At 42.8% G+C, this 25,719-nt stretch overlaps 1 protein-coding gene across 1 annotated transcript; it reads left to right on the top strand.

Moving 5' to 3' along the window:
• Positions 1-24,966, top strand: LOC145353528 (cell surface glycoprotein CD200 receptor 1-B-like). The gene is made up of 6 exons (XM_080204337.1): positions 1-118; positions 1,370-1,699; positions 7,967-8,248; positions 10,671-10,803; positions 19,365-19,410; positions 23,964-24,966. The coding sequence occupies exons 1-6, from the start codon at positions 1-3 to the stop codon at positions 24,048-24,050; spliced, it is 996 nt and encodes a 331-aa protein (XP_080060463.1). The 3' UTR covers positions 24,051-24,966.
• The last annotated feature ends 753 nt before the right edge of the window (positions 24,967-25,719 follow it).

The raw sequence follows: 25,719 nt of genomic DNA, 5'->3' as shown, positions 1-25,719 counted from the left end.
ATGAACAGAGAGAAGAGAGATCTAGTGAGCTCACATACAGAGGAAGGAAAGAAAAATATTTTGGGCATGGTCAGGGTGGAGCAAGAGGATCAGCTAGGTGACACATTAGGAGGTCGAAGTAAGACACTGATTTTGGTCATTGTTTGCGAATAACAAAAGAGATTGGGCTGTGGAAGGAGAAACAAACCATGGTGCACGATTGAAGATGGAGGAAATCGAGATCAGCTAACGGACACTAACAGGAGAATAAGAGGAAGAGAAAGGTAGAGATCAGTAAAGACTTAGTGAGACAACAGACACATTCAATTCTTTTTGGAGCATGTTTAGAAAGAATGGTGCAAAAAAATGCACAAACACAAAATAAATATTTCAAAACTGCTCAGAAAATGTTAGCAAATATCTGATAAAGGTCCAACACAAACTAGAATGCAACAAAGCTATTAAAAACAATCCCTTGCTAACAATTTACTTTGCACTTATATTTCAGTATTTCCAAATACAATTATATTACTAAAGTTCCATTCCCAATGTTCAAAATAGTTACATTTTACAGTAATTAAAATATTTCAATTGTAAGTGAAATAACTTCCATAAAGCTGTTGTCCCTTCATCAAATTCAACCATGGTTATAAGTGTTAGTAATACTCAGGCAGGTACTTCCCAGTACAGAGTACGCACTCTGCGTGCCGATAACCCACACACGCCACATTATATAACTCTTCAGGGCTCCCGCATTGGACAGTTATAACTGCCTCAATCAAGGAGCTCATATTCCAAAGGTCCACCTCATGGACCTTGTTAAAGTCATTATAGTAAGCACAATAACTATCAAACCTTTCATTTTCTGATTCTGGGTTCCTGATCAATGGAACTTATTAACTTAATGAACTTGAAAATTTGATTTAATTTGATTTGATTTATTATTAATGTCACATGTATTAGTATACAGTGAAAAGTATTGTTTCTTGCATGCCATACAGACAAAGCATATCTTACGTAGAGAAGGGAAAGAGAGAGCGTGCAGAATGTAGTGTTACAGTCATAGTGAGGGTGTAGCGAAAGATCAACTTTGTGCAAGGTATGTCTATTCAAAAGCCTGATGGCAGCAGGGAAGAAGCTGTTCTTGAGTCATTTGCTATTTAGTCATTTAGTGTATAAATCATCATTTAGTGTATAAATCTGTCTGATTTATACACAAATTGCTCTTGATTCAATGTCTATAAAACACTGAATTCAGCAAAAAACATCAATGAAGAAAATCACAAGTTTATCATCAGCCCGGGCAATGCTTCTAACTGTGCAATCTAAATGAACTTACTGCTGCCCTTATTCATGACTCATAACTTTCTTTTCCATATTCCTTTCTTAGGTTTCCCTGGTACAGAAAATATAACCACGTTGCTAGGTAACAAGGTGCTCTTGACTTGCCCATTTAATGAAAATGTGACAATTATAACATGGTCATTCAATCCAATGCTCCAAGATGTACGTCTAGCAGCTCTGCGATGTGATTCGAATGAATTGGCTAGATTTTCCAACAATACCAGAATAAAAATTCAAAGTGAAGCATGTAACATATCTAATAATGAAATGAATCTCCAGATAGAGCCTGTGCACCTTGCTGATGATGGGAAGTATACCTGTGAAATTGCAGATCACAAAGGAGTTCATAAAGTAACTTTCGCATTATCTGTGACAGGTAAGGCAACTAATAAATTTCAAATACAAACGCAGAAAATGCTGAATTAACTCGGCAGATCTGCCATCATCTCTGGAGAGAAACAGAAGGAAGAATTTTGACTCCGCATTCCCTGTACATCGGTTTTGTAGGGTGGCACGGTGGCATAGTGGTTAACACTTCTCCCTCACAGCACCAAGAACCCAGGTTCAATTCCTGGCTTGGGTCACTGTCTGTGTGGAATCTGCACGTTCTCCCGATGTATATGTGGTTTTTTTTTCTGGGTGCTCCGGTTTCCTGCTACAGTCCAAAAGATGCGCTGGTTAGGCGCATTGGCTATGCTAAATTCTCCCTCAGTGTACCCAAACAGGCACCGGAGTGTGGTGACTAGGGGATTTTCAGAGTAACTTCATTATAATGTTAATGTAAGTCTACTTGCTACATTAAGAAATAAACTTTAAGCTTCCAGAGTTGTGAGATTTGAAAAGTGTGATTCACGTCAGTGTATTTAAGGGGTGCGATTTTCAAAGCCCTTCTCCAGCAGAATAGTACAGCATGCGCTAACGAAGGTCAGAACTCGCCGACCTCGCCCGTGTCTGGGATTCTCCAGTCCCTCTGTAGTGAATAGGGTTTTGGCTGAGTGCCAAATTTCCTGCTCTCACTGTCAGCGATGTTGGGATGAGTTTATTGGAGAATGCCAGCCAATGGGTGAGAAGCTAATTTTAATACATTTCCATCTCATTAACAGGCACTCTCACGGGATTTTCACCCCTCGCGGAATATTTACAGGACACTGGAGTGATGTCACGCTGGCATGATTTACAACAGTTCTGTAATAATGTGAGCGTGGCACCCCAAACCTCTGAGGAGAATTTCAGGAGTACTGTTGTTTCACTCTACAGGGTGCTCAAGGTTCTGGAGACATCAGAAAGAATGCAGGGGATGCAGATAAGTGTAACTCGGGATCAGGGGTGGGGTTCACTGCAGTGATCCTGGAGGAGGGATCACATGCAGGCCTTACTTTCCCTTAATTCAGAGCGCCCCTTGCTTTGAGAGGGTCTGGTGCTGGTATGCACATGTCCTCCTTACTGGACTTGTGTCCAAATATTCACTGAGTGAGCATCCTTCCTTGGTGGAACTTGACAGTGGATGGGAGATAGTTAATACAGAGGGTCAGTACTGGGAGCAACTCTGTGGTCTCTGGCTGCATTTCTGTGAGAGGCCAAGCTGCAAGGGCAGAGTATGGGTTTCACGAATGGGGTCCTTGCCTGCCCACTGAGGCATGAAGACCCTCTGAGATGGGGGAGGATTACTGCAGTGTGTTTGGAAATCTACACTCTGACAACAGTGTGAGGCCAAAGGGTGGACTCCATGGAAGTTCAAATCCACTTGAGTTTGAGTGTTAGGAATTAGTGTTGAGGTGGATGGCTGTGGACCAATGGAAGGCTGCTCAATCTACAGCCCTAGTGACTGGGAAAATGAGGGTGCCTTCGAGAGAAGTGCTTGACATGCTAATTGCAATCTTACCAAGGAATCAGCCATGCATCATTAACCATAACAGGAAGCCAATTGCCAGAAAAAAAAACAACAATCTCACCCTTTCCGAACAACTCATTCTCCCAATCAAATTCCCAGAGTTATGAATCAGTGCCACTGATTGGAGCCCAGTTCCTAAACCTTTTGAATTCTTGGCCCCAAGCATTGAGATGCAAAGATGATATAAGCTTCAACATTGCACAGAGGACATTAGTGTGTACCCTCATTGCAAGGTGTGATGTTGATGTCTACCGTCAACCAACACATTCAATGTCATGATGACAGGAGCTTACTTTGAGATGCTCCATCAAGATGTAAGTGCCAGTCTCATGCATCCACTGAACTGCCCTTTCGCATTTTTCCAGGTTTTGGTGTGGGGGTTAAATGCCACTGAGTCCCTGGAGGATCCGCATGCTTCCTCCCGATGGGGAGAGTAATGGGGGAATTTGACTCTAGTGTGAGAGGGGATGGCGTGAGGGATGGCAGTGAGGCACGTGTTGAGTAAGGTGTGCTTGAGCAGAATGAGAGTCAGGGCTCTGTCAGGATCCCTCACAGTTCATTGGTGTTTCCTTCTTTTCATTGCATGATCCTGCAGAATCATGGAGCCGTTGAGTTGACTTTCCCACTCATTGCCGTAGAGCAGCAGCAGAGAGACCAACATGCCACTCTGCATGGCCAGGACAAGTGCCCTGTAAATGAGGGGGAAACTGGTCCTGTAGCTGTTGCTGGAGCACCACAGATGCTGGAGACATCCGGAGACATTACCGGCAAAGGGTCTTTCGACATCAGACAACATACCTGCAGATGTCAGAGACTCAGTACTGGAGAACACTGAGTCTGTCCAGGGGAATGGTGGACCACCTCTGCCAGATCCTGCTCAAGCTGGCACCACATGGGATGGGAGTACACCCACGGCCCGTGGCCCTTAAATTTACCACTGCTCTGTTCCAGGGCAGCTTGCGTGTTGCTGCGTTGCCCTTCTTGGTGGGTTGAGCAGGAGGTATGTCGTTCAATGGATGGAGGGTGTCAGATGGGCTGGACACCAGTGAGATCCCCTGGTTGGAGGGCCATGGGCAGTGCACATTCCTCTTCCCCTTGGGTGCCCAAGAGCGGTGTGCTCCTCCATAGGATGGAGGGGCAGCTGGAGTGAGACCCAGAAGCCCTGCCATCCTCTGACACAGAAATTTGTGGATTCCTACTAGTGCCTGCACAATGCAGTTGAAGACCTGCATGATGGAACTCATGCCTTCAGCCACGGAGGTCACGAACTGAGCCATGGAGCAGGCATGCCCTGCCATGGAGTGTATGTCCTGCACCAAGGCCTCCACTGCAGTTGCCACCCTCACAGTGTTGCATTGGAGTGATGGCATCATCTCTTCAGACAGAAGGCATTTGGACTTCTCCAGTCAGCCTTGCAGTAAGGGGAGAGGTGCTTGTGACATGCTTTTGCAGTTCCAACAGCTGTGGGATGACTCGACCTAGGGACAGATCGTTGGCCTGGGGCAAAGCAGAGTCCTAGGCCCTGGCATCCCTCTGAGTGCCAGTTGCCTCGTATCTTCCTTTCTCTGCCTGGTCCTGGTCCTGGTCAAGTTGATCAACATTTCAGCCCCTGTATAGAGGTCATCAGTCACCTCTCTAACATATTGGGGAGTGGCAGAATGTGAGATGCCGCCATTGTAACAGAGCCCTGACCTTCATCGCTCCATGTTTCTGTGACTTGCACTCCAGTCCTTCCCACTACCTGTGTCAATTTCTGCTCTACCTCACACCGCCCCCTCCGACACTACAGCCACATCCCCACGTAGCTTCCCTTGTATTCCAGCAGGTTAAATAGTATTGAGCCTCTATTGTATCATGGCATCTGACCCACACATCCCTACATCAACCCTTTTATACCCCTCCCCACCCACCCCCACCCCCCTCCCTCTCCACCCCCTACCCCCGAGCCAAAGAACACAAGTCCCAAACTTTCATAGAACTAAAGTGCATTTAGAGAAAATGCATGAAAACAAGCTCTGCATCCTGACAGGGCATCTCAGAAATGGTGCCAGGTATGATATTGAACAGGGAGAGTACTGTCAGCTATCGTCAGCCTAACTTGCCAGGGGGTTCTCCACAGTGCGAGCTGTGTACAGCTAAGGCTTAAATTGAAAGACATTTCTACATTCTTGAGGCTTGGTGTTCCAAAAGATTAGTTTTTGGCCCCAAACTGTGCAACTGGGTCGATCTCTGGATAAGTTAACTGGCATGCTGGACTGCACCATGATCTGTCAGTTAGTTGCTCTGTAAACAACATTCATCTTGACAAGACACATCTGAATCCTAAGAGGTGAGTAATTAGCTTTTGAAGCAACTCCCTAGAGCGTAGCCTCTTTCTTCGGGGTCTTCAATGCTGTAGAGTTTAGCCATCTTGCATGAGAATAATCAATGCCCTCTCACTGCTGTACCTGAGTATCAGAGTTTGCAGAGGAGTGGATTTGAACTTTCTGTTCAGTAATCCCCTCCAGCCTCACACCATTGACAGAGTGATGGTTGTAGGTTGCACTGCTTTCACCCTCCCCCCAGTGAGAGGGTCTTTATGCCCCATGAAACAGGGTATCTCCCCATCACTGATGCCTTCACACTGCCCTTGCAGCCTGCCCTCTCCCAAAGCAGAACCCCAGATTTCATAGTTACACCCAGTACTGCCCATCTGTTGTGGCCACCTCCCCCACAGCTTGCAGCTATAACAAGGAGCGGCACCCACTCAGCTGCTGTTTGAACAGCAACCTGGCATAGAGGAACCAGGAAGAAATGCTTGTTTGGCAGGCAGCACATCTCCTGAGGGCAAGGAGCGACCTGATATAAAAGGAAGGTGACTTCTCTGAGCTACCCACCACCACCAGCCTCTCTCCCTCCCAACACCCCCTACTCCCAAAAGGTGACAGTGATCCTCATCCCCAACCTCGAGCTGCACTCCTATGCATCCCCAGAATTCTCCCTGTTGCTTCTGAGTCTTGCAATGTCCAAGAAGTAATGGCCACCTGAGCACTCACGTCTGATATCCCCTTGGAGATGAAGATATCAGGTTCACCCTCATGTAGATTTGTCACAACTGACTAGTGAATATTTGGCGCGGGCTCAACACCCCGCATGAGTACCCGCAAATGTTACGCTAATGCATTCAAATTAGGTTCATGCTCCACATCGCTCTGCCAGCGAAGTTCATTCAAAAGCTGAAAATGTGACCACACTGGCAAGAGTCAGGTTTTTTCAAACTCTATATTTTGAGCCCAAGCCACCATTCCCAAAATCCTCAAGATCCTGCCCAGAGTGTAAAAAAAATGACCTTTTCCAGCAAGAGAGGATCCAACCATTGCCCCTTGACATTCAGTGGCATTACAATCACAAAATCCCCCACTATCAACATCTTGGGGATTACCATTGACCAGAGCTGAACTGGACTAGCCATATAAATACTATGCCTACCAGAGCAGGTCAAAGGCTAGGAATTCTACTATGAATAATACCTCCTGACTCATACAAAGCCTGTCCACTATCTACAAGGCACAAGTCAGGAGTGTAATGGAATACTCTCTACTTGCCTGGATGGGTGCAGCTTCAGCAACACTCAAGAAACTTGGCACCATCTAGGACAAAGCAGCCCACGTGAATGCAATCCCTTCCAGAGAAATTCACTCCCTCTATCACCAATGTACAGTGGCTGCTGTGTGCATCATCTATAAGATGCAGTGCAGGAATTCACCAAGTCTCCTTTGGCAGCACCTTCCAAACCTACGGCAACTACATCTAGAAGGATACAAGCAGCAGATACCTGAGAACATCACCACTTGGAGGTTCCCTTCCAAGTAAGTCACTATCCTGACTTGGAAATATATCATCATTCCTTCACTTGGGGGAAAATTCCCTCTCTAATAGCAACATGGATGTACCTATACTTCAGAGACTGCGGCAGTTCGAGAAGGCAGCTCACCATCACCTTCTCAAGGGGAGCTTGGTATGGGAAATTGACGCTGGCAAAGCTGATGATGCCCATATCCCGTAAAATTAATTTTTAAAAAAGATTTGGTTTAATATAGAAACATTATTGGTGGTACAGTGGCACAGTGGTTAGCACTACTGCCTCACAGCGCCAAGGACATAGGCTTGATTCCAGCCTTGAGTGGCTGTCTGTGTGGAGTTTGTATGTTCTCCCTGCACCTGCATGGGTTTCCTCCAGTTTCCTCCCATAATCCAAAGATGTGCAGGTTATGTGGATTGTCCATGCTAAATTGCCTCTTAGTAATCCAATGTGTAGAGGTTAGGGGGATTAATGGGGTAAATAGGGTCTAGGCAAGATGTTCTCTCTCAGAAACTCGGTGCAGACTCAATGAGCCAAACAGCTTCCTTCTGCACTGTGTGGGTTCTATGATTACTGTAGGAAAGATTAGCTCTGGTCGGTGTAGGAGGTTGTTTACCAAGATTTGAATTAAGACCTAACTTGGCAAGACTTTGGATTCCACAAGCCAACAGCTATTAGTGTTAACTCAGTTTCAACATTTTTGTTTGAGTTTGTGCAGCACTATCTTATTGTGAGATAAACCATTTTCTGCTTCAGTATTTGGATTTTATTAAGAAAGTTACAAAAAAAAACAAAGATATAATTCTGGAAAATAACTGTTAATTGGAAAATAACAGATGATTCAATAAAAATAAATCCAGAACATGTCCACAATGCAAGTTTCAATTCAAGTATTTCTCTGTCTTTTCCAGTCCCACCCGCAATATCTTTCAGTACTGAAAACAGATTAAATGACACAATGATGGCCATATGCACCGCTTCAAATGGGAAACCAGCTGCAGAAATTACTTGGCATCCAAATAATTTAGGAAACTTCTCAATCAATATAACTCATCACAATAACAGAACCGTGACTGTACAAAGCCAGTATAATATTAGCATCCATCTCTTCAGCAAGGAGGTAATCTGCATTGTAAGCCATCCAGCATTTGATGGGACTCAAAACTACACCATTTCAATAGCAGGCCCTCATGGTAAGCATATTTAAAATGTATGCCTTATATGTTTGTGAATGAAGAGGCTTTACATGCTGATGTTTACAGTAAAGAACAATCAAATAAATCTAAATACAAAAATAGCATTCAGCAAATACAAGTAAGGTTTCTGAATTTGAAGCAATGGTTTTAGAATGTAAAATGTGGATTCTAGGGGAGAGTTAGCCAAAATGTTTAGGAATAAAGGATTCATGGAGGTGAAATTGCTCATGTCTAGACAATGTATTCTTTAACAATAAATTATTTGCCCTTCTTCGTATCCTGTGGGAAATGCACAACTTTGTGTTGTTTGGGCATGTTCCGATGTACCAAAGTTAAAGTTAAAGTTTACTTATTAGTCACAAGTACGCTGCAATGAAGTTACTGTGAAAATCACCTAGTTGTCACACTCCAGCACCCGTTCGGGTACTGAGGGAAAATTTAGTATGGTCAATGCACCTAACTAGCATGTCTTTCAGACTGGGGGAGGAAACCGGAGTACCCGGAGGAAACCCACGCAGACATGGGGGGAACATGCAGACTCCGCACAAACAGTGACCCAACCAATGAATCAAATCCGGGCCCCTCTTGCTTGAGACAGCAGTGCTAACCACTGTGTCACTGTGCCACCCATAACTGAGTAGCCAATTTGAAAGCACCTAAAATGTTCTTATTTAAGTACTTAAACAGCAACCTAAGCAGTAAAATAGAAATTTGGAGCAATTTATCCATGAAAAATGCCTCTTCTCGGTTAAGCAGAATCTCTATACAGATGGATATTACAATGCATTTACTACAATGCAAGAGGTTAATACAGAGTTAATGAAAGAGCATAACAAGATTGACAAACCTTAAATGTGAAATCATGTTGGAATTGGAGGGATAGCCACAAAAATGTCTGACCTGAAGCAAAAACACTTTTGTTCAGCAATTTCAAATCATAAATTCCCAGATTTCATTGGCAAATTGTATCATGGGAGGTAGTGGTGTGGTGTAGTGGTATTGTTACCGGGCCAGTAATCCAGAGACCCAGTGCAATGCTTTGGGTGCCAAGGTTCAAATCCCACCATGGCAGATAGTAGATAAAAATCTGAATTAAAAGCCTAATGGTGACCATGAAACCATTGTTGATTTTTGTAAAAAAAAGCATTTAGTTTACTAAGGTCCTTTAGAGGAAGAAATCTGCCACCTTTACCTTGTCTAGTTTATATGTGATTTCAGATCCACAGCAAAGTGATTGACTCTTAAATGTCCCCTCAAGGGCAATTGAGGTTGGGCAGTAAATGCAGACCCAACCAGTGATGCCCCCATCGCATGACAGAATAAGAAATAAATCAGGCTGCTCAATTCTAAGTGAAGGCTGACTCTGTGAAATGGACTGTGCCTTTTGTTGACCTAAATTGCACTCTTCAGTATCTGTTCCTGCACACTGATCCAAAATTTGGGAGGGCACTGAGAATTATACCTCAGCTTTTGATAATGAATCAAAACAACTGACATACTAGCCAGACTAAACTTCATTAAAATCACAAGTCAATATGCACACAGGTTAGCAAACATCATGCTCATGGAATAAAAAGCATTAAAAAAAGCATGGATACTAAACTGATGGGGGATTAGATGGTAACGTGAAATGTTTTTCAAACTGGAGGAAGTGTACAGTGGAGTTCACTAAGGTTCAGTACCAGGAACTGCTGCTATTTTTGATATACATTAATGATCTGGACTTTGTAGTACAGGGCACGATGTTAAAACGTATATAGTGAAAATTTAAATGTTAACATTTCTACCAATTGTATATGTATGATTGCTAACTGTATTCAAAGTAGTATTTCAGTCTGTAAGAAGAATGTTGCTTATTTGGAACTGAAAAAATGATAAGTTAGAAATTAAAGTTGTTTCCTTTTCCTTTTTAAATGTGGTTCAACTGTTAAGTTGCTTCACTTTTTAGGGTTATATTTAAAATGTGTTATTTAGTAAAGTTTGTTTCACTATAAAAGATCATTCCTGGAAGGAAGTATCCTTTCTTCACATTTATGCCAAATTAAAAATTTTTGCGGTTTAGTCTAGCATCATAGACAGAACATCATAGAACATTGGGTTCTGATCTGAGAAAAGGGACTTCAAACTTAAAAGTGCAGTTCTGCAAATAAATTTCTGCCACATGTAAGTTTCCAATAAATCTACAAAGATTTTATAAATCTTTAAGAAAGGACATACATCATTTTAACATTTTATTTTGTACTTCTATTAGACAGGTTTTGGTTTGAGTAAACAAAGTAATGAATGCTGTGCTCAAAATGATTCTGTAGTATTTCTTTTCCTGTTGGAAAATTCTGGTTTCAAATCCAAATATTTTAAAGAAACATTCCCAACACATAACTCTGAGAAAAAGAAATAATTAGTGTTTTGTTTTTTGCAGATTCACAATTGACTCCAGATAATTTATTCTATTTATATCTCATTGCTGGAGTCCTAGCTGCTTGCCTATGTCTTCTTGCAGTAACACTTGTTATACTTAGATACTTCATTCTCCGAAACAACGTTGCATTCGGGTGAGTTTGCTAATTGTATGGAGTATCTTCATGATCATGTGAAGAAGAAATGAAAATAATTATGAAGCTCTAACTTAAGTCTTCTAACCGACATTTAGAACGTTGTCCCATTGCTGATGGTGCTTGCCAGTCTGTCAGTACTTTTAAGTTTGCCTGCCAATAAGTCTCAGCTGTATGCCATTATCACATTCCAGAGTCATCATTCATTCTATTATATATAAAACATTTTCATTTAATTTGAGTCAAAGATATCAAGAAGTCAAATAGAAATAAAGACCGACCGAGATAAAGGTGGCTGCTGTTTTGCTGTCACCCATTTTTCATTGTTGCACACAAAATGTGCAACTCATTTCTGAACTGAGTTAATCTATTTTTTGTTTTTACGCCTGACACCATCTCCACCAGCCAGCTTTGTGTTTCTGCACTGGTCCTGCTATTCGCTTTCCCCAAACCCATTCTAAAGTGGCAACTCTTTCAAGAGACTATTCTTAAAAAGAGTCATACGGACTTAAAATATTGACTCTGCTCCTCTCTCCACAGATGCAGACAAACCTGCTGAGTTTTTCCTGCATTTTCTGTTTTTATTAAAGCGAGAACTGTACATATCCCATTAAGAAGGTCCTGGTATTTTGCTTTTGGAGAAAGAAGAGTAACCATGTGGGAAATAGTCTGGCTAGAAACAGAGCGGGCACATTGTACCCACCAGAGAAAATGCAAACCAATGCTTCCAGCTCCAGTTGACTCAGGAGCAGTGCTGAACAGGAGAAGTGGTCAACATGTTATTCCACATGCCAGCCAGATTGTACTGGGCTGCACAGTGGCACACAGGGTAGCACTGCTGCCTCACTGTGCCAGGGACCCAGGTTTGAATCTGGCCTTGAGTGACTGTGTGGAATTTACATGTTCCCCTGGTGTCTGTGTGGGTTTCCTCTGGGTTCTCCAATTTCCTCCCACAGTCCAACAGGTTAGGTGGATTGGCCATGATAAATTATCCCTTAATGTCCCAAAATGTATGGATTAGGTGGATTAGTGGGCTAAATGCATTGCGTTATGGGTTGATGTTGGGGGGTGGGCCTGGGTAAGATGCTGTTCAAGAATTGGTGCAGACTTGATGGGCCAAAAAGCCTTCATCTGCGCAGTAGGGATTCTATGATTTATAGGAACCACAGTGGTTGTAACAGTCACTGCTTTCCTGAACTTTTCTGTTTTGGGGTCAATTCATGCTTCCACTAGCCATAGCAATAACAGCAATTAACAAAAGGCAATGCATCAAACATGCCTGGTGAAAACAAACTCATCCACTTGTGTCTGGACAATCAGCAGCAGCGGCAGATTGTAAGGGTGCAGCAATTTTTAAAAATAGCTAGATTTCCCCCAAGGTTAACATAAGAACATAAGAAATAGGAGCAGGAGTAGGCCATCTAGCCCTTCAAGCCTGCCCCGCCAATCAATAAGATCATGGCTGATCTGTCGTGGCTCAGTTCCACATTCTCGCCCTCTCCCCATAACCCTTAATCCCCTCGCTTATCAAAAACCCTTCAACCAGCGTCTTAAAAATATTTAGCGAGGCAGCCTCCACCACTTCAACTGGCAGAGAATGCCAGAGATTCACCACCCTTTGAGTGAAGAAGTTCCTCCTCAACTCCGTTCTAAACCGCCCCCATCTTTATCTTGAGGCTGTGCCCCCTAGTCCTACTGTCCTTTCTGAGCGGGAAGAGTCTCTCCACCTCTATCCTATCCATCCCATTCATCATCTTATATGTCTCAATGAGATCTCCCCTCATTCTTCTAAACTCGAACGAGTACAAGCCTAGTTTATTCAGCCTCTCCTCATAGCTCAACCCCCTCAACTCCGGCATCAGCCTAGTAAACCTCCTCTGCACTCCCTCCAAGGCCAAAATATCCTTGCGTAAGTGCGGCGACCAAAACTGCACACAGTACTCCAGCTGCGGCCTCACCAGTGCCCTATACAGCCGTAGCAAGACCTCCCTACTTTTATATTCAATCCCCCTCGCTATGAAGGCCAGCATCCCATTCGCCTTCCTGACCACCTGCTGCACCTGCAGGCTGGGTTTTTGCGACTCATGCACAAGGACCCTGAGGTCCCTCTGCACCGTTGCCTGCTGCAGTTTTTCGCCGCATAAGTAATAGTCCTTCCTACCATTATTCCTACCAAAGTGGACCACCTCGCACTTGCCAACATTAAATTCCATTTGCCAGTTCCTGGCCCATTCGCCCTGCCTATCTAGATCCTTCTGCAGACTCTCCACACCCTCTGCACAATTTGCCGTTCCACCAATCTTAAAGGAGGCAAAAAGCATGAACAGCTTCTTGGTCAAACCCATCCATCTAGAGTGCACTAAGATTTGGTCTCGCTAGGGTCTCGGGTTGTATACCTACTACAAAATGTTTTCTTCTAATGAGACCTTATTCTGAAGGTTCAGAGGAAGAAGGTGCCCAGGAACAGCCAGGTGAACACCAATCTAAAGAGATTGTGGTTGAACGTTTGTTACTGGTGTTGAGAAGTGCAAATAGCTTCTCTAAAATACCGTATCTAAACCATTGAATTAATTCTCTTCTACATCTCTCCAATCTACACAATGATACCAATATCTTTCTTTCTGTGCATTGATTCACACAGACAATATCCATCCATTAAAGCTATCTTCAATTCTTAACAAAAACAAGTTCACACAGATATAGAGTAGAACTGAATATAGACTGTGGTGGGCCTGTCCCCCAGCTGCCCAACCAGTGTCAGACCCACTGCCATCATTTCCATAAGCCCTTTCAAGGTCAAATCCCCATCAGGTAGTCTGCTGGCATTACTTTGTTGGAAGCGCAGTGAAAGCCTTATTAAGACATGTAACCAGAATTCCTGTCACATCTCTGATGAAGTAATGCCTGCAGAGAAGCAGTGGCTCCAAAGAATTTCTCTGCTCTAACCTTGCGCTGATTCCAAATCGTTTCTACTCAGTAGTTAGAATAATTTGAGAATGATTTGCTTCCACCCTGAGATGGCTGATGAGTCCACCACATGATCTGCAGACTCTACCACATGTGGGGCGGGTGATGCATGAAGGGTTAGTAGATGGATTGCTTGGGGATGGGTGAGTTCCCTCTGACATCTTGATTCACCTCTGCATGTTCCTATTAAAGTCTTTCAATCTGTTTGTTGTCTTCCTGAATGACCCTTCTCCATTATAATTGGTCACAAGTCAAGATCTCCCATGAGTCAGTATGATATCATTTAACATTGATATCATCAATGTTTGATATCATTAGGGAAGTTTTGAAGACCTCCTTAAAGTTTTGAAGATCTCCTTAAAGTGTTTCCGCTGTCTTCCTGAGAGCCTTCTGCTGTGACTGAGTTCCAAGTAGATACGTTTCTTCAGTGATCTGGTGTCAGGCATATAAATGACATGTTTCACTGAGTGGAGCTGGTTTTGAGTGATTTGTGCCTCAATGCTGTGCATGTTGATTTGGGAGAGGATGTTGCCATTAGACTGCCTTTCTTGCCATGGGTTGTCTGCTGTAGATTGTCCAAGTCTCTGAAAGATATATGAGTGCAAGGCTCACTATTGCTAAGTCCCCAGGTCCCCATTCCCAGGACTGGATGGAATGCATCCGAGGGTTCTGAAAGAAATGGCGGAGGTGATAGTGGATGCCTTGGTGGTTATTTTCCAAACGTCGTTGGATTCCGGGGGAGTGCCAGAAGATTGGAAAACAGCTAATGTTACGCCGTTGTTTAAGAAGGGTGCCAGGCAAAAGGCAGGGAATTATAGGCCGGTTAGTTTAACGTCTGTTGTAGGTAAAATGTTAGAATCCGTCATCAAGGAGGAAATAGCGAGGCATCTTGAGGGGAATTGCTTGATAGAGCAGACGCAGCACGGTTTCGTTAAGGGGAAGTCGTGTCTGACAAATTTACTGGAGTTCTATGAGGATGTGTCTAGGGCGGTGGATAGAGGAGAGCCGGTGGATGTGGTCTTTCTTGATTTTCAGAAGGCGTTGACAAGGTACCTCACAAGAGGTTATTGCAGAAGGTCAGGGGGCATGGAGTTGGGGGTAGGGTGTTAGTGTGGATAGAGAATTGGCTGTCAAATAGGAGGCAGAGAGTGGGGGTCAATGGGTGCTATTCGGATTGGCGGTTGGTGACTAGTGGAGTGCCCCAGGGGTCGGTGCTGGGGCCTCAGCTATTTACCATTTATATAGATGATGTGGAGGAGGGAACTGAGTGTATGGTGTCGAAATTTGCTGATGACACCAAGATTGGTGGAATGGCAAATTGTGCAGAGGGTGTGGAGAGTCTGCAGAAGGATCTAGATAGGCTGGGCGAATGGGCCAGGAACTGGCAAATGGAATTTAATGTTGGCAAGTGCGAGGTGGTCCACTTTGGTAGGAATAATGGTAGGAAGGATTATTACTTACGTGGCGAAAAACTGCAGCAGGCGACGGTGCAGAGGGACCTCAAGGTCCTTGTGCATGAGTCGCAAAAACCCAGCCTGCAGGTGCAGCAGGTGGTCAGGAAGGCGAATGGGATGCTGGCCTTCATAGCGAGGGGGATTGAATATAAAAGTCGGGAGGTCTTGCTGCGGCTGTATAGGGCATTGGTGAGGCCGCAGCTGGAGTACTGTGTGCAGTTTTGGGCGCTGTACTTACGCAAGGATATTTTGGCCTTGGAGGGAGTGCAGAGGAGGTTTACTAGGCTGATGCCGGAGTTGAGGGGGTTGAGCTATGAGGAGAGGCTGAATAAACTAGGCTTGTACTCATTAGAGTTTAGAAGAATGAGGGGAGATCTCATTGAGACATATAAGATGATGAATGGGATGGATAGGATAGAGGTGGAGAGACTCTTCCCGCTCAGAAAGGACAGTAGGACTAGTGGGCACAGCCTCAAGATAAAGGGGGGGCGGTTTAGAACGGATTTGAGGAAGAACTTCTTCACTCAAAGGGTGGTGAATCTCTGGAATTCTCTGCCAGTTGAAGTGGTGGAGGCTGCCTCGCTAAATATTATTAAGACGCGGGTTGATGGGTTTTTGATAAGAGAGGGGATTAAGGGTTATGGGAAGAGGGCGGGAATGTGGAACTGAGCCACGACAGATCAGCCATGATCTTATTGAATGGCGGGGCAGGCTCGAAGGGCTAGATGGCCTACTCCTGCTCCTATTTCTTATGTTCTTATGTTCTTAAATGATGTCTTTAGTCTTGGGTTTGAGATCCTGGTCCTCAAAAGGTCCTTTCATCAGGTGACCAAAGGCTGAGCTAGTGTTTTAAAGACTATGATGGATTTCTTCATTTATGTCTGCCTTTGTCAAGAAGAGCAATCCCAAATATGGAAAATGGTCCACATTTTCTAAGATCTCGCCAGGTATTATCTTTTAAGTATTACCCAAATGGCAGAATGGTAGTTGCATTCCAATAAAAGTCTTTGCAATGGAGGAGATCCATGTTTCATAACATTTAGTCATTTGCCCGACATGCTGCAATTTTCAGCCTAGTTTTTGTATGTATATCTCTAGTGTGGCACTTGAACATACAACATTTACACTCATAAATGAGAATGCTAGCTAACTGAACTACAGCTGACATTCTGAGATGGACCTGCTGCAGACTACATCTATGTGCTTCTGTATAGGTTACCTATTCCTGTCTTCTTTAAGCCACACATGACTCTGAGTGGCTGGCAGCATGAAGTCCTGTGTGTGCCACAACGCTGCATGCCAAAGCTACTGCAGTATTTTGTTTCTGTAGTCGTGTGCCATTTCCCATAACCAAAATGGACTCATTGACAATGTTAGGAGCTTTTGCTGAATATTCATATGTAACTCACTGTTCAGCGTGGAGTCAATCTGATGACCAGATGTCTTGCACCTCCACACTCCTGATAGTGACTATGTCAAAGCAAAAAACCCAGGCTCAAGTTTGAAATGCTGGATGGTATTTTCCGGCTGTTCACGGCCAGGATTTTCTGGTCCTGCTGCAGTGAACGGATATTTGGCTGAGTGCCAAATCCTCCATCCTCGCTTGCACTGGTGGCAGGGCATGAATGGCTGAAGAACCCCGACCACTGTCTCCATAAAAAGTGGTTGGCAAATCTGAGGCTGTTTATTGACCTAGGGCACCCACAAGCCAGAGGTTGTGTATTCATCCTCCAGTTCTGTGATATAAGAATGAAACAAGTTAACAGTACTTGATGAATAAGATAGTTGGCATGATTGCAAGTAAGCCATTGTGTTTCTTACTATATGCAAGTTGCGCTTTAGCACAGTAATTAATTTTGTAATTTCCAACTTTCTTGTAAAAGTGAAGTACAAAATTGAAGAAGATTGATGCTGAAAAAAGACTGTGTAATATGTCATGCCAAGAAGACATGAAAAATTATAATATATATGCATCATTATGGCTACTTTATAAAATTATTTTTAATAAATATAATGGCCAAAGGCTTTACACTGACTGAAGCCATGACCGGTTATGACTCTCAAAAAAGGAATTTCTAGCCTTTAGAAAACCACAGGAACCTCATTATCTTTAACGATGTGTTAATGACTGCAGAAATCAAGTTCTAAGGGGATGCATAAACGCCTCTTTATATTTGAAACAAAACCCTGGCCAATGGAGACAAACCATCTATGAGGACAAAGGATCCTGATATCTCTGATAAATTTAGTAATGGATGAAACATTAACCATCTCAAGAATCCAGACCTAGAATATACATCCTTTGACCAAACGGGGGCAGGGGGACGGTGATGATGTGGCGTTGCTGGCTTTGTACTGGGGTGAGCACAATAAGTACTCTGACAACACCAGGTTAAAGTTCAACAGGTTTATTTGGTAGCACAAGCTTTCAGAGCACCATTCCTTCTTCAGGACAGCGCAATGCACTCACCTGATGAAGGAGCAGTACTCTGAAAACTTGGGACGGGGGGGTGGAGAAGAGGCAAGTATGTCACACGACACCAGCCCAAGCAGTTGGAACCTGTAATACTGCCTTGTGAAGCTAAAAGAAGCAGTCTGCCATCTTCCATAAATAAGACAGCATCAGAACCAGAGGTTTGTACAGGTCCTCATCGATACTATTCCTACTGAACATCTGCACCAGTGTCTACTACAAGACACATTCATTTCTATGGGCTTTTCCCATCCTAGAAGTCAGCACGACTGGAAAAGTAGATTGCAACACATGGCTTTCGGCCTGCTAACCTCTCTGACGGAATACACCATTGAACTTTTAATTCTGAACTCTGGACTCAAGTCAAACAATAATTCTTATTTTGTCTATGGTCTTTGCCCTGTATCTCATTCTTGCCATTAGAATCATAGAATTGTAGAATCGCTACAGTGCAAAAGGAAGCCATTCAGCCCATCATGTCTGCACTGACTCTCCAAAAGAGCATCTTACCCAGACCCTGTCCCCACGTATTTACCCCACTAATGCCCCTAACCTACACAACTTGAGACACTAAGGGACAATTTAGTATTGCCAATGCATCTAACCTGCACATCTTTGGAATTATCCCTCATCCCTTATCCCTCATCTGTGGTATAAATGCAAGAAGGTGTGGATGGTTGTGAGTGTGGTTGTGTGTGTGGGGTTGGGTAGCATTGCAAATCTCTTGTTTTGAATGCATGTAAAATAAACTGACCCTGACTTTACCCTATCTCAAGCTTGCAAGTGGGGTTATTAATAGAGGATTGGATCATTCCAAAACTGAAGGATTGGGGAAAACATGTCACCACTTATAAAGTGGGAAATCAAAATTAAAAAACATTCTGTTTACTGAAAGCTCGTGAGGGGAGAAATCAGGATTGTCTTAAATTTTACCCCTCCTGTCCGTAACAAATAAATGAAGCAATGGAGCTTCACAAATACCTGTAGCGTCCAGGGGGAAAAGTGCTGAAAGAGTGAAACCAAACCAGAAATGTTAAAGAATGAAAATTATTCCTATCTAAACCTGGCATTGCCCTGACTGCTATTAGCTCCTTTCTTACTCACGCATGCGATATCTGACCGGACAATTCTGGGTTTTATGCCATGCATTATCAAGCCCACCCACCCTGTTTCCTGTCTCAATGCCAGCTTTTAGATTTGTCTAAATTTGCCCCTTTATGTTTCTATTTGATGCACTGCTGGCCTCCAGCTTATCACTTTGGCCCATACGCCATGCCAACATATGAATTATGATCATGCAATCATTGGAACCCCATGATACCCGTGGCGTAAACTAGCTTTCCTCTGCTACAAACTTTGATCCCCATGACTCCTATGCCCTGTTCCCTACCATCCAATGCCCCCTTATTTTCTTTCTCCATGGGAACTTCTGTTTGCGACAGCATTTTGAAACAATAGGAATCCTTTCTCTTAAATAACATAATGTAATGATAATGAAATTAATGCATCAGCAAACTAAAAATCCATTTTAGTACAAATATTAGAAGTGTCCTTTTTTTACATTTGATAGCCAGGATATATACTATAATGAGCATAAACACCTTGAAAAGGAAAGTGCATATAAAGCCTAAAATATTAAAATGTGTATTTTCCACTTTAATTTACAGTTATGTGTTTTGCTGCAAAAATGACTGTATCTCCAGTTCAAGTCAGGTAAGAGTCATTATCATTACTTAGAAGTTTAAAATATTTCTCAATATGGTAATTTTCTTCCACTTTATCTCCAAATCTCATATTCTGGTAGCAACTTGTGAATGGCTTTCTAAGACATGAGGGATCCTTATTTTCAATGGTTATCACCAATTCATTTCAAATTAAACATTTAAGGCAAGTCAAAGAGTGTGTCAAAGTTAAATGAGCATCCACAGCCCAAGGAAGATAGGGGGCAATTAAAAATCCGATCATCTTCTTGTTGAGGAAGAGAACGTGGACTATGTATAAAATGAAGGCCTTGCTTCGGTCTTGACTGAAGGAGAGGATGATAATGTCACTGTAAAAAAAAGAGGCTGCAGATAAATTAGACAGAATAAAAAATAAAGAGGAGGTGATGAAAGGATCAGCAGCACTGAAAGTGAAGGTTACGGAGGCTCTGATCAAAGTCTTCCAGTCCTCCTTAGGTATGGGCAGAGTAATGGAAGACTGGAGTATTGTAAATGTAACAATGATTCAAAAAGGGAAGAAGGATACCACCTGTAACTACAAGCCATTAGGCCTATCATTAGTGGTGGGGAAATGTTTGCAATAATCTGGGACAAAAGTAATTACATAGTTTAATAAATGAACATTAGTATGGATTGGTTAAAGGTAAACTGTGTTTGATAAATTTGATTGAGTAGTTTGTTGAAATACAGGTCCAATGTCCAAAATCTGATACCCCCAGTACCAAAACCATGCTGGATTTCAATTTTTTGTGCATTTTGGTTTACTTACAAATAAAACAGGCAGCTTTATGTCTAGAAGATAGAGGGGAGATGGATCTTAAAGCACTGCAATGGATTCAAGTCCTGTGTGCACACAACTCTTGCTGACTCTGTCCTCTGGGATCAGCCGGAAAATGGCCTCTTCATTCCTATATTTTTCTATTCTGGGAGTGGCACCCAGATCCCCCAAAAGAAAAATGTACAGTTTCCAGGCAACTGCAGTTTTCAGTTAGCCAGATTTTGGATAATGTACTTCTGATGGAGAAAACTGATGAGGTGGCTTGGAGGGGAATTTGCAAGTAGGTAGTATTCACACATATCCACTGTTTTTGTCCTTCTAGATGGTAGAGGTTACATATATTGCTGTTCCTTCAGTGTAAATTGGTCAAAACCCTGTAACACCCTTCCTAAAAGCACTGTGCCTATATCTACATCACATGGATGGCAGCAGTTCAAGAAGGCAGTTCACTATCACCTTCTCAAGGGCAATTAGAGATGGGCAATAAATGTTGACCTAGCCAGTGAAGTCTACATCCCATGAATGAATAAAAATAAAGGTTTAAACTGCTGACCTCAAACGTTTTGTTTATTCCTTAAAAGTGACAAAGAAGTCTTCAATTAGTGTAACAAAAATGCAGTGCCTTGAAGCTAGACCTTTCAATACGTTTGAAGTAATTAATTCAAGAATACCAGTTCCTCAAAAAACAGCTGCCATCCTATTTCTAACCTTAACTGTTAATTGTCCAACTAGCAGAAATTCCAAAGTGAACTGTTCAAAAAAAATTACTTCAAACCAACACAGAAACTTAAGATTTAGTAATATTATCAAAAATATTTCATGGTGAAATTGATCTTGCATGATTGTTCATGCAAGTGGGATCTTCTGATTCAGCTTTTGGCTGATCCCTGCTGCATTTTCCCTGGCGGCATGAGATGGGATCAATGGGAAATTCCATTGACAGCGGTCGGACCAAAAAATCTCACAGCCAGCCTTTGACATGGGGCCTCCCACCGCCGAGGCACACAACACAAGGCAGCCAGAGAATCGCAACAATTGACTTCAATTTTACTGCTGTCCCATGATGCCACACTTGGCAAAATAGCACCTTGATGTGAAGGACAGTCAATCTTACTTCACCTTTGCAGCTCAGCTGTTATGTCCATGTTTGGACCAAGGCAGCTATGAGGTCAGGAGCTGAGTGGTCTTGACAAAATTCAAACTGACCATCAGTGGGCAGATCCTTGTTGCTTAAGTGCCACTGGATAGTAATATCAACTGCACCTTCCATCACTTTGTTGATTATAGGTACAGGTTCTCAGAACAGTCATTGGCCAGATTAGATTAATTCTGCCTTCACTGAGCAGGATGTACCTGAGGAATTTCCATATTGTTGATTAGGTGCACGGTTAGCTCTGGAGAAGTATTCAGCACTACAGCTGATGGGTTGTTTGGATCCATATGCTTTGCCATATCCAGTGCATTCAGCCATCGTTGGATATCAGATGGAGTGAATCAAATTGGCTGAAGGCTGATTTCTATGATGGTATTACCTCAGCTGGAAGCTAAGATAGAACATCCATTTAGCAAATCTGGTTGTGATGTTTACACATCCTTCCACCTTGTCTTTTTCAGTCACATGCTGAGCTCTGCCACTATTAAGGGCAAGGACATCTGTGGAGGAGCCTCCTTCTATTTGTTGTTTGATTGCCTATCATCATTCTTGATTGAATGTGACAGGACTGCAAAGATTTAAACTCATCTGTCTGTCTTGCATCCATGACCTCTTTGTCAGTTTTTCCCGAGCCTCCGCCCACCCCCCCTACCCAATCCCTGACCTTCAAGTCTGCTCCACCTTTTACCACCCCTCTCCAACTATATAACCATTACATTTCTAACCCCCTTCAGATCTGAAGAAGAATCATAGGGACTCTGTTCCTCTCATCACAGATATTACCAGACCTGCTTAGTCCTTCCAGCAGTTTCTGTTTTTATTTAGCCTGATCTGTTGGTCTTGAAATTGCTTAGCTCTGCCTGCTGCATGCTGCTTTCACTATTTAGCGTACATGTAGCCCTCTGTTGTAGGTTCATTAGGTAGGAACCACATCTTTAGGTACACCTGGTGTTACTTCTGGCATGGTTGTAGGGTTTTACTTCTATTAGTCTTCCTCAGCTATTTCAGAGACCAGTTAAGCATCATTGCTGTATGTCTGCAGTCACACATTGACTCAGGTAGATAAGAACAGCAGCTTTCCTTCTCTAAGGAATGTTATTGAATTAATTGGGTTTTACAGCAATCCGGTAGTTTCCTGATAACCATTACCCATGCTAGACCTTTTTCCCCAGATATATTGAGTTAACTGAATTTAAATTTCCCAGCTGCCACAGTGTGAACTTAACTTTCTGTATTATCAGTCCAGGCCTCTGATTTACTCTTCCAGTAACACAATCACTTTGCTATCCATTGGATCAATCCTTGGAATTCTGTACTCCAGAGGAGTGTCAAAGCACAGGAGTTGAAATGAATAAAAATAAAATTTGCATTTATATAACATGATCTCAGAACGACCCAGAGGGTTTTACAGTAGGAAATACAGCTGCCGATTTACATCTTGCACGTGTTGACAAACAGCAAGGTAATAATGACTAAATAATCTGTACCTTGATTGAGAGATAAATTTTGGCCAGAATACTGGGCTAACTCCCATGATCTCCCTCAAAGTAGTCACAGGAGATCTTTTCTGTCCACCTCAGATGGCAGAAGGGGCTTTGGTTTCACATCTCAGTGTCTTTTGCTGCACCTCCAACTGTGAAGCACTGCTTTGCTATTGTACTGGAGTGTCAGCCTAGCTTTCTGTGTTCAATTCCTGGTGTAGGAATTGAACCCATGATGTTCTGACTCAGCTGTGGGACTGCTACCAACAGAGACTCAGGAGACTGAGATAAATAGATTTTTGGACACTCAGTGATTCAAGGACTATGGAGAAAGGGCTGAAAAGTGGAATTGTGGGAGAAGGTGAGCCACCTAGAGAGAAAAACAGTAAAACGGGGGAAATAAGAGTACCCATCTGAACTGGTCTTGTAGACTTTCAAATGGAAGACCAGTAAAACGGGGAAATAAGAACATTGGTCTCAGCTGTTTTCTCCTTCTGTGCACGATATTATTTATGGTGCATCGGGCTCGTGGGGTCGTGAGGCCTGCTCATGCTCTGATTTTTAATATTCTAATAGTCTTACGTTCAAACGTGATATCAAAGTGACAGAAATAGAGGATTCAGAGGAAGTCATTTAGAAATTACAGAGTGTATTGATTAGAATAATATCAGGCAGATCAATGGCAAGTGGAATTCATTGTGAAAAAGCAAGGAATGTAAACAACAGAACTGGACAGTATCAAAAGACCTAAGGATGAATTTGAAGGAGAACTAGGAGTCTAAGCAGACTAAAGCTAAAACTCTTCAACTAAGACTACACAACAATGAATGGTGGAACAGTGGCAAGTGGTTAGTACTGCTGCCTCACAGTGCCAGGGACCCCATGTTCAATTCCATGATGGGGGAATTAGCGGGTAAATATGTGAGGTTATGGGGATAGGGCCTGGGCAAGATGCTCTGTTGGAGAGTTGGTGCAAACTCAATGGACTGAATGGCCTCCTTCTGCACTGTAGCGATTCTGTTCCATGATGAAAGTATTGATTACACATTTACGTTTGAACATAGGCTAGAGGAGTTCTATGCTATAGGGCTACAGTAAAAAAAAACTAAATATATTGCTCTGTTTGCTTACAGGATTTACCTCAATCAAACGGACCTTTCATACAGATGGAGAATTTCATTTATGATTCATTTCAACCACAAGATACGAGGCAGTCATGAAAATATTCTGCTCAAACATGATACAATGTTGATGGTATTAGATTACATTAAAATGATTATATTTTCTCATAATATTATAGTTAATATGGTTTGAAAGTTCTTAAAGATAAACATGTTAAGAAAGGTTTCAGAAGTAATCAAAAATGTGAACAAATGGCAATTCCAAGTTCTTCTACTGTGATGTGTTATATCCAAAAGGGTACTTTATCTTTTTTTAATTCATTCATGGGATATGGGCATCACTAACTAGTCCAACATTTATCACCCATCTCTAATTTCCCTTGAGAAGGTGGTGCTGCCTTCTTGAATCACTGCCATCGACTTTAAGCCAGTCATAGCTAGTGGCAACCACCCACCCATAATCAGTTATCATCTGACTAACAAGCACCCTCACATAAGGAGAGAGACTGCAACAAGAAAGCTCCCGGAGAAGATTTACAGTAACCCAAGCCCACTGCTATACATGGCCCTTACTAATTCACCTGCTGCTCGCCTCCCATCATGCAAGTTTGTCTGTACCAAGGAATAATAGCAGAGGCCTTGAGGCAGCAGGAATGGAACCAACATACCACCATTAAAAACCACTTCCTCATCGCAGATCCCACAGCCACCAAGCCCACTTCAACCTGCCACGCCAACATTGGGCACTCCTCAACCATTTCCGCAATAGCCAAGACCTTTGTGCAGCAAAGTGGGACATTGCAGGGAACCTGGACTGCAGCTGTGATACAATCCCAATCAATAAAGTGCATCACTGAAGATAGTCTCCTGACAAAACTCAACAGAAGGCTCAGGACCTTCCATTTAGCCACTGCGAAGCTATTGCCTGGCTTGGTGATTACTGCACATGTTAATAATAATACTACCAGCCAAAAACCAAATTGACCACCAGCAGTGGGTCAGCCTGCAGCAAGTGGCTAACAAATACTAGACAACAAATCCTATGCCATCAGCAATCTGCTATCAGGAGCAGCTTGCAATTACCAGCAGCCAATCAGCTAACAAACACAAACAAACATCAGTGAGGCTTCTAGTTGAGCAGATTACAACACCAAGCCAGTGGGTCATAGGGACATTCAACAGAGGCAAATTGACAGCATGTTGTGCACCTCTCCAATTCCCAATCTTTGCTTCTTCCTCAATCCTAGCGCATCTCTCGATATAAAGTGTGCTGCCTCTCTCGATATAAAGCTGTTCCATGTAGGCGAGTAAAGAAGTCAAATGATTCAATTCTGGCATTCAGAAAAGCTTAAAATTAACCTAGCCATACCTTCAAAATATATGCTTAACTACTCTTTCACATAATCTCTAAAATGTGTAAGTTGAATGTGACAATTATAAAAATATCAGTCGATAACTAATAAGCCCTCTTTCTTTCAACTAGCAGAGTTTTTTGCGACATTTCCCATATGAGTTGAGAGCATACAAAGTAGGCAGGAAAGATAGTGGGACTGTAGCAGGTGACATTACTACAATATTGGTTTGGGAGAGTGTGGGAGTGCTAGTTTCTTCAGGTAAGAATCATATGGGGACATAGGGGGTGGGGCTAGTTAGGGTAAGATTTATATGTGCTGACCGTATGCTTTCCAGCTCCTAAAACATGAACTCTTGTCAACAGTAATTAAAACAGGGTACACTCCATAAACATGCACACAATTCCTGTTACGTA

Source organism: Carcharhinus amblyrhynchos, chromosome 15 (assembly GCF_965287045.1).
Source record: "Carcharhinus amblyrhynchos chromosome 15, sCarAmb.v2.hapA, whole genome shotgun sequence".
In the NCBI taxonomy this organism is placed as follows: domain Eukaryota; kingdom Metazoa; phylum Chordata; class Chondrichthyes; order Carcharhiniformes; family Carcharhinidae; genus Carcharhinus; species Carcharhinus amblyrhynchos.
Note: the sequence above shows the minus strand (reverse complement) of the source record. Positions and strands in the feature narration are given on the sequence as shown.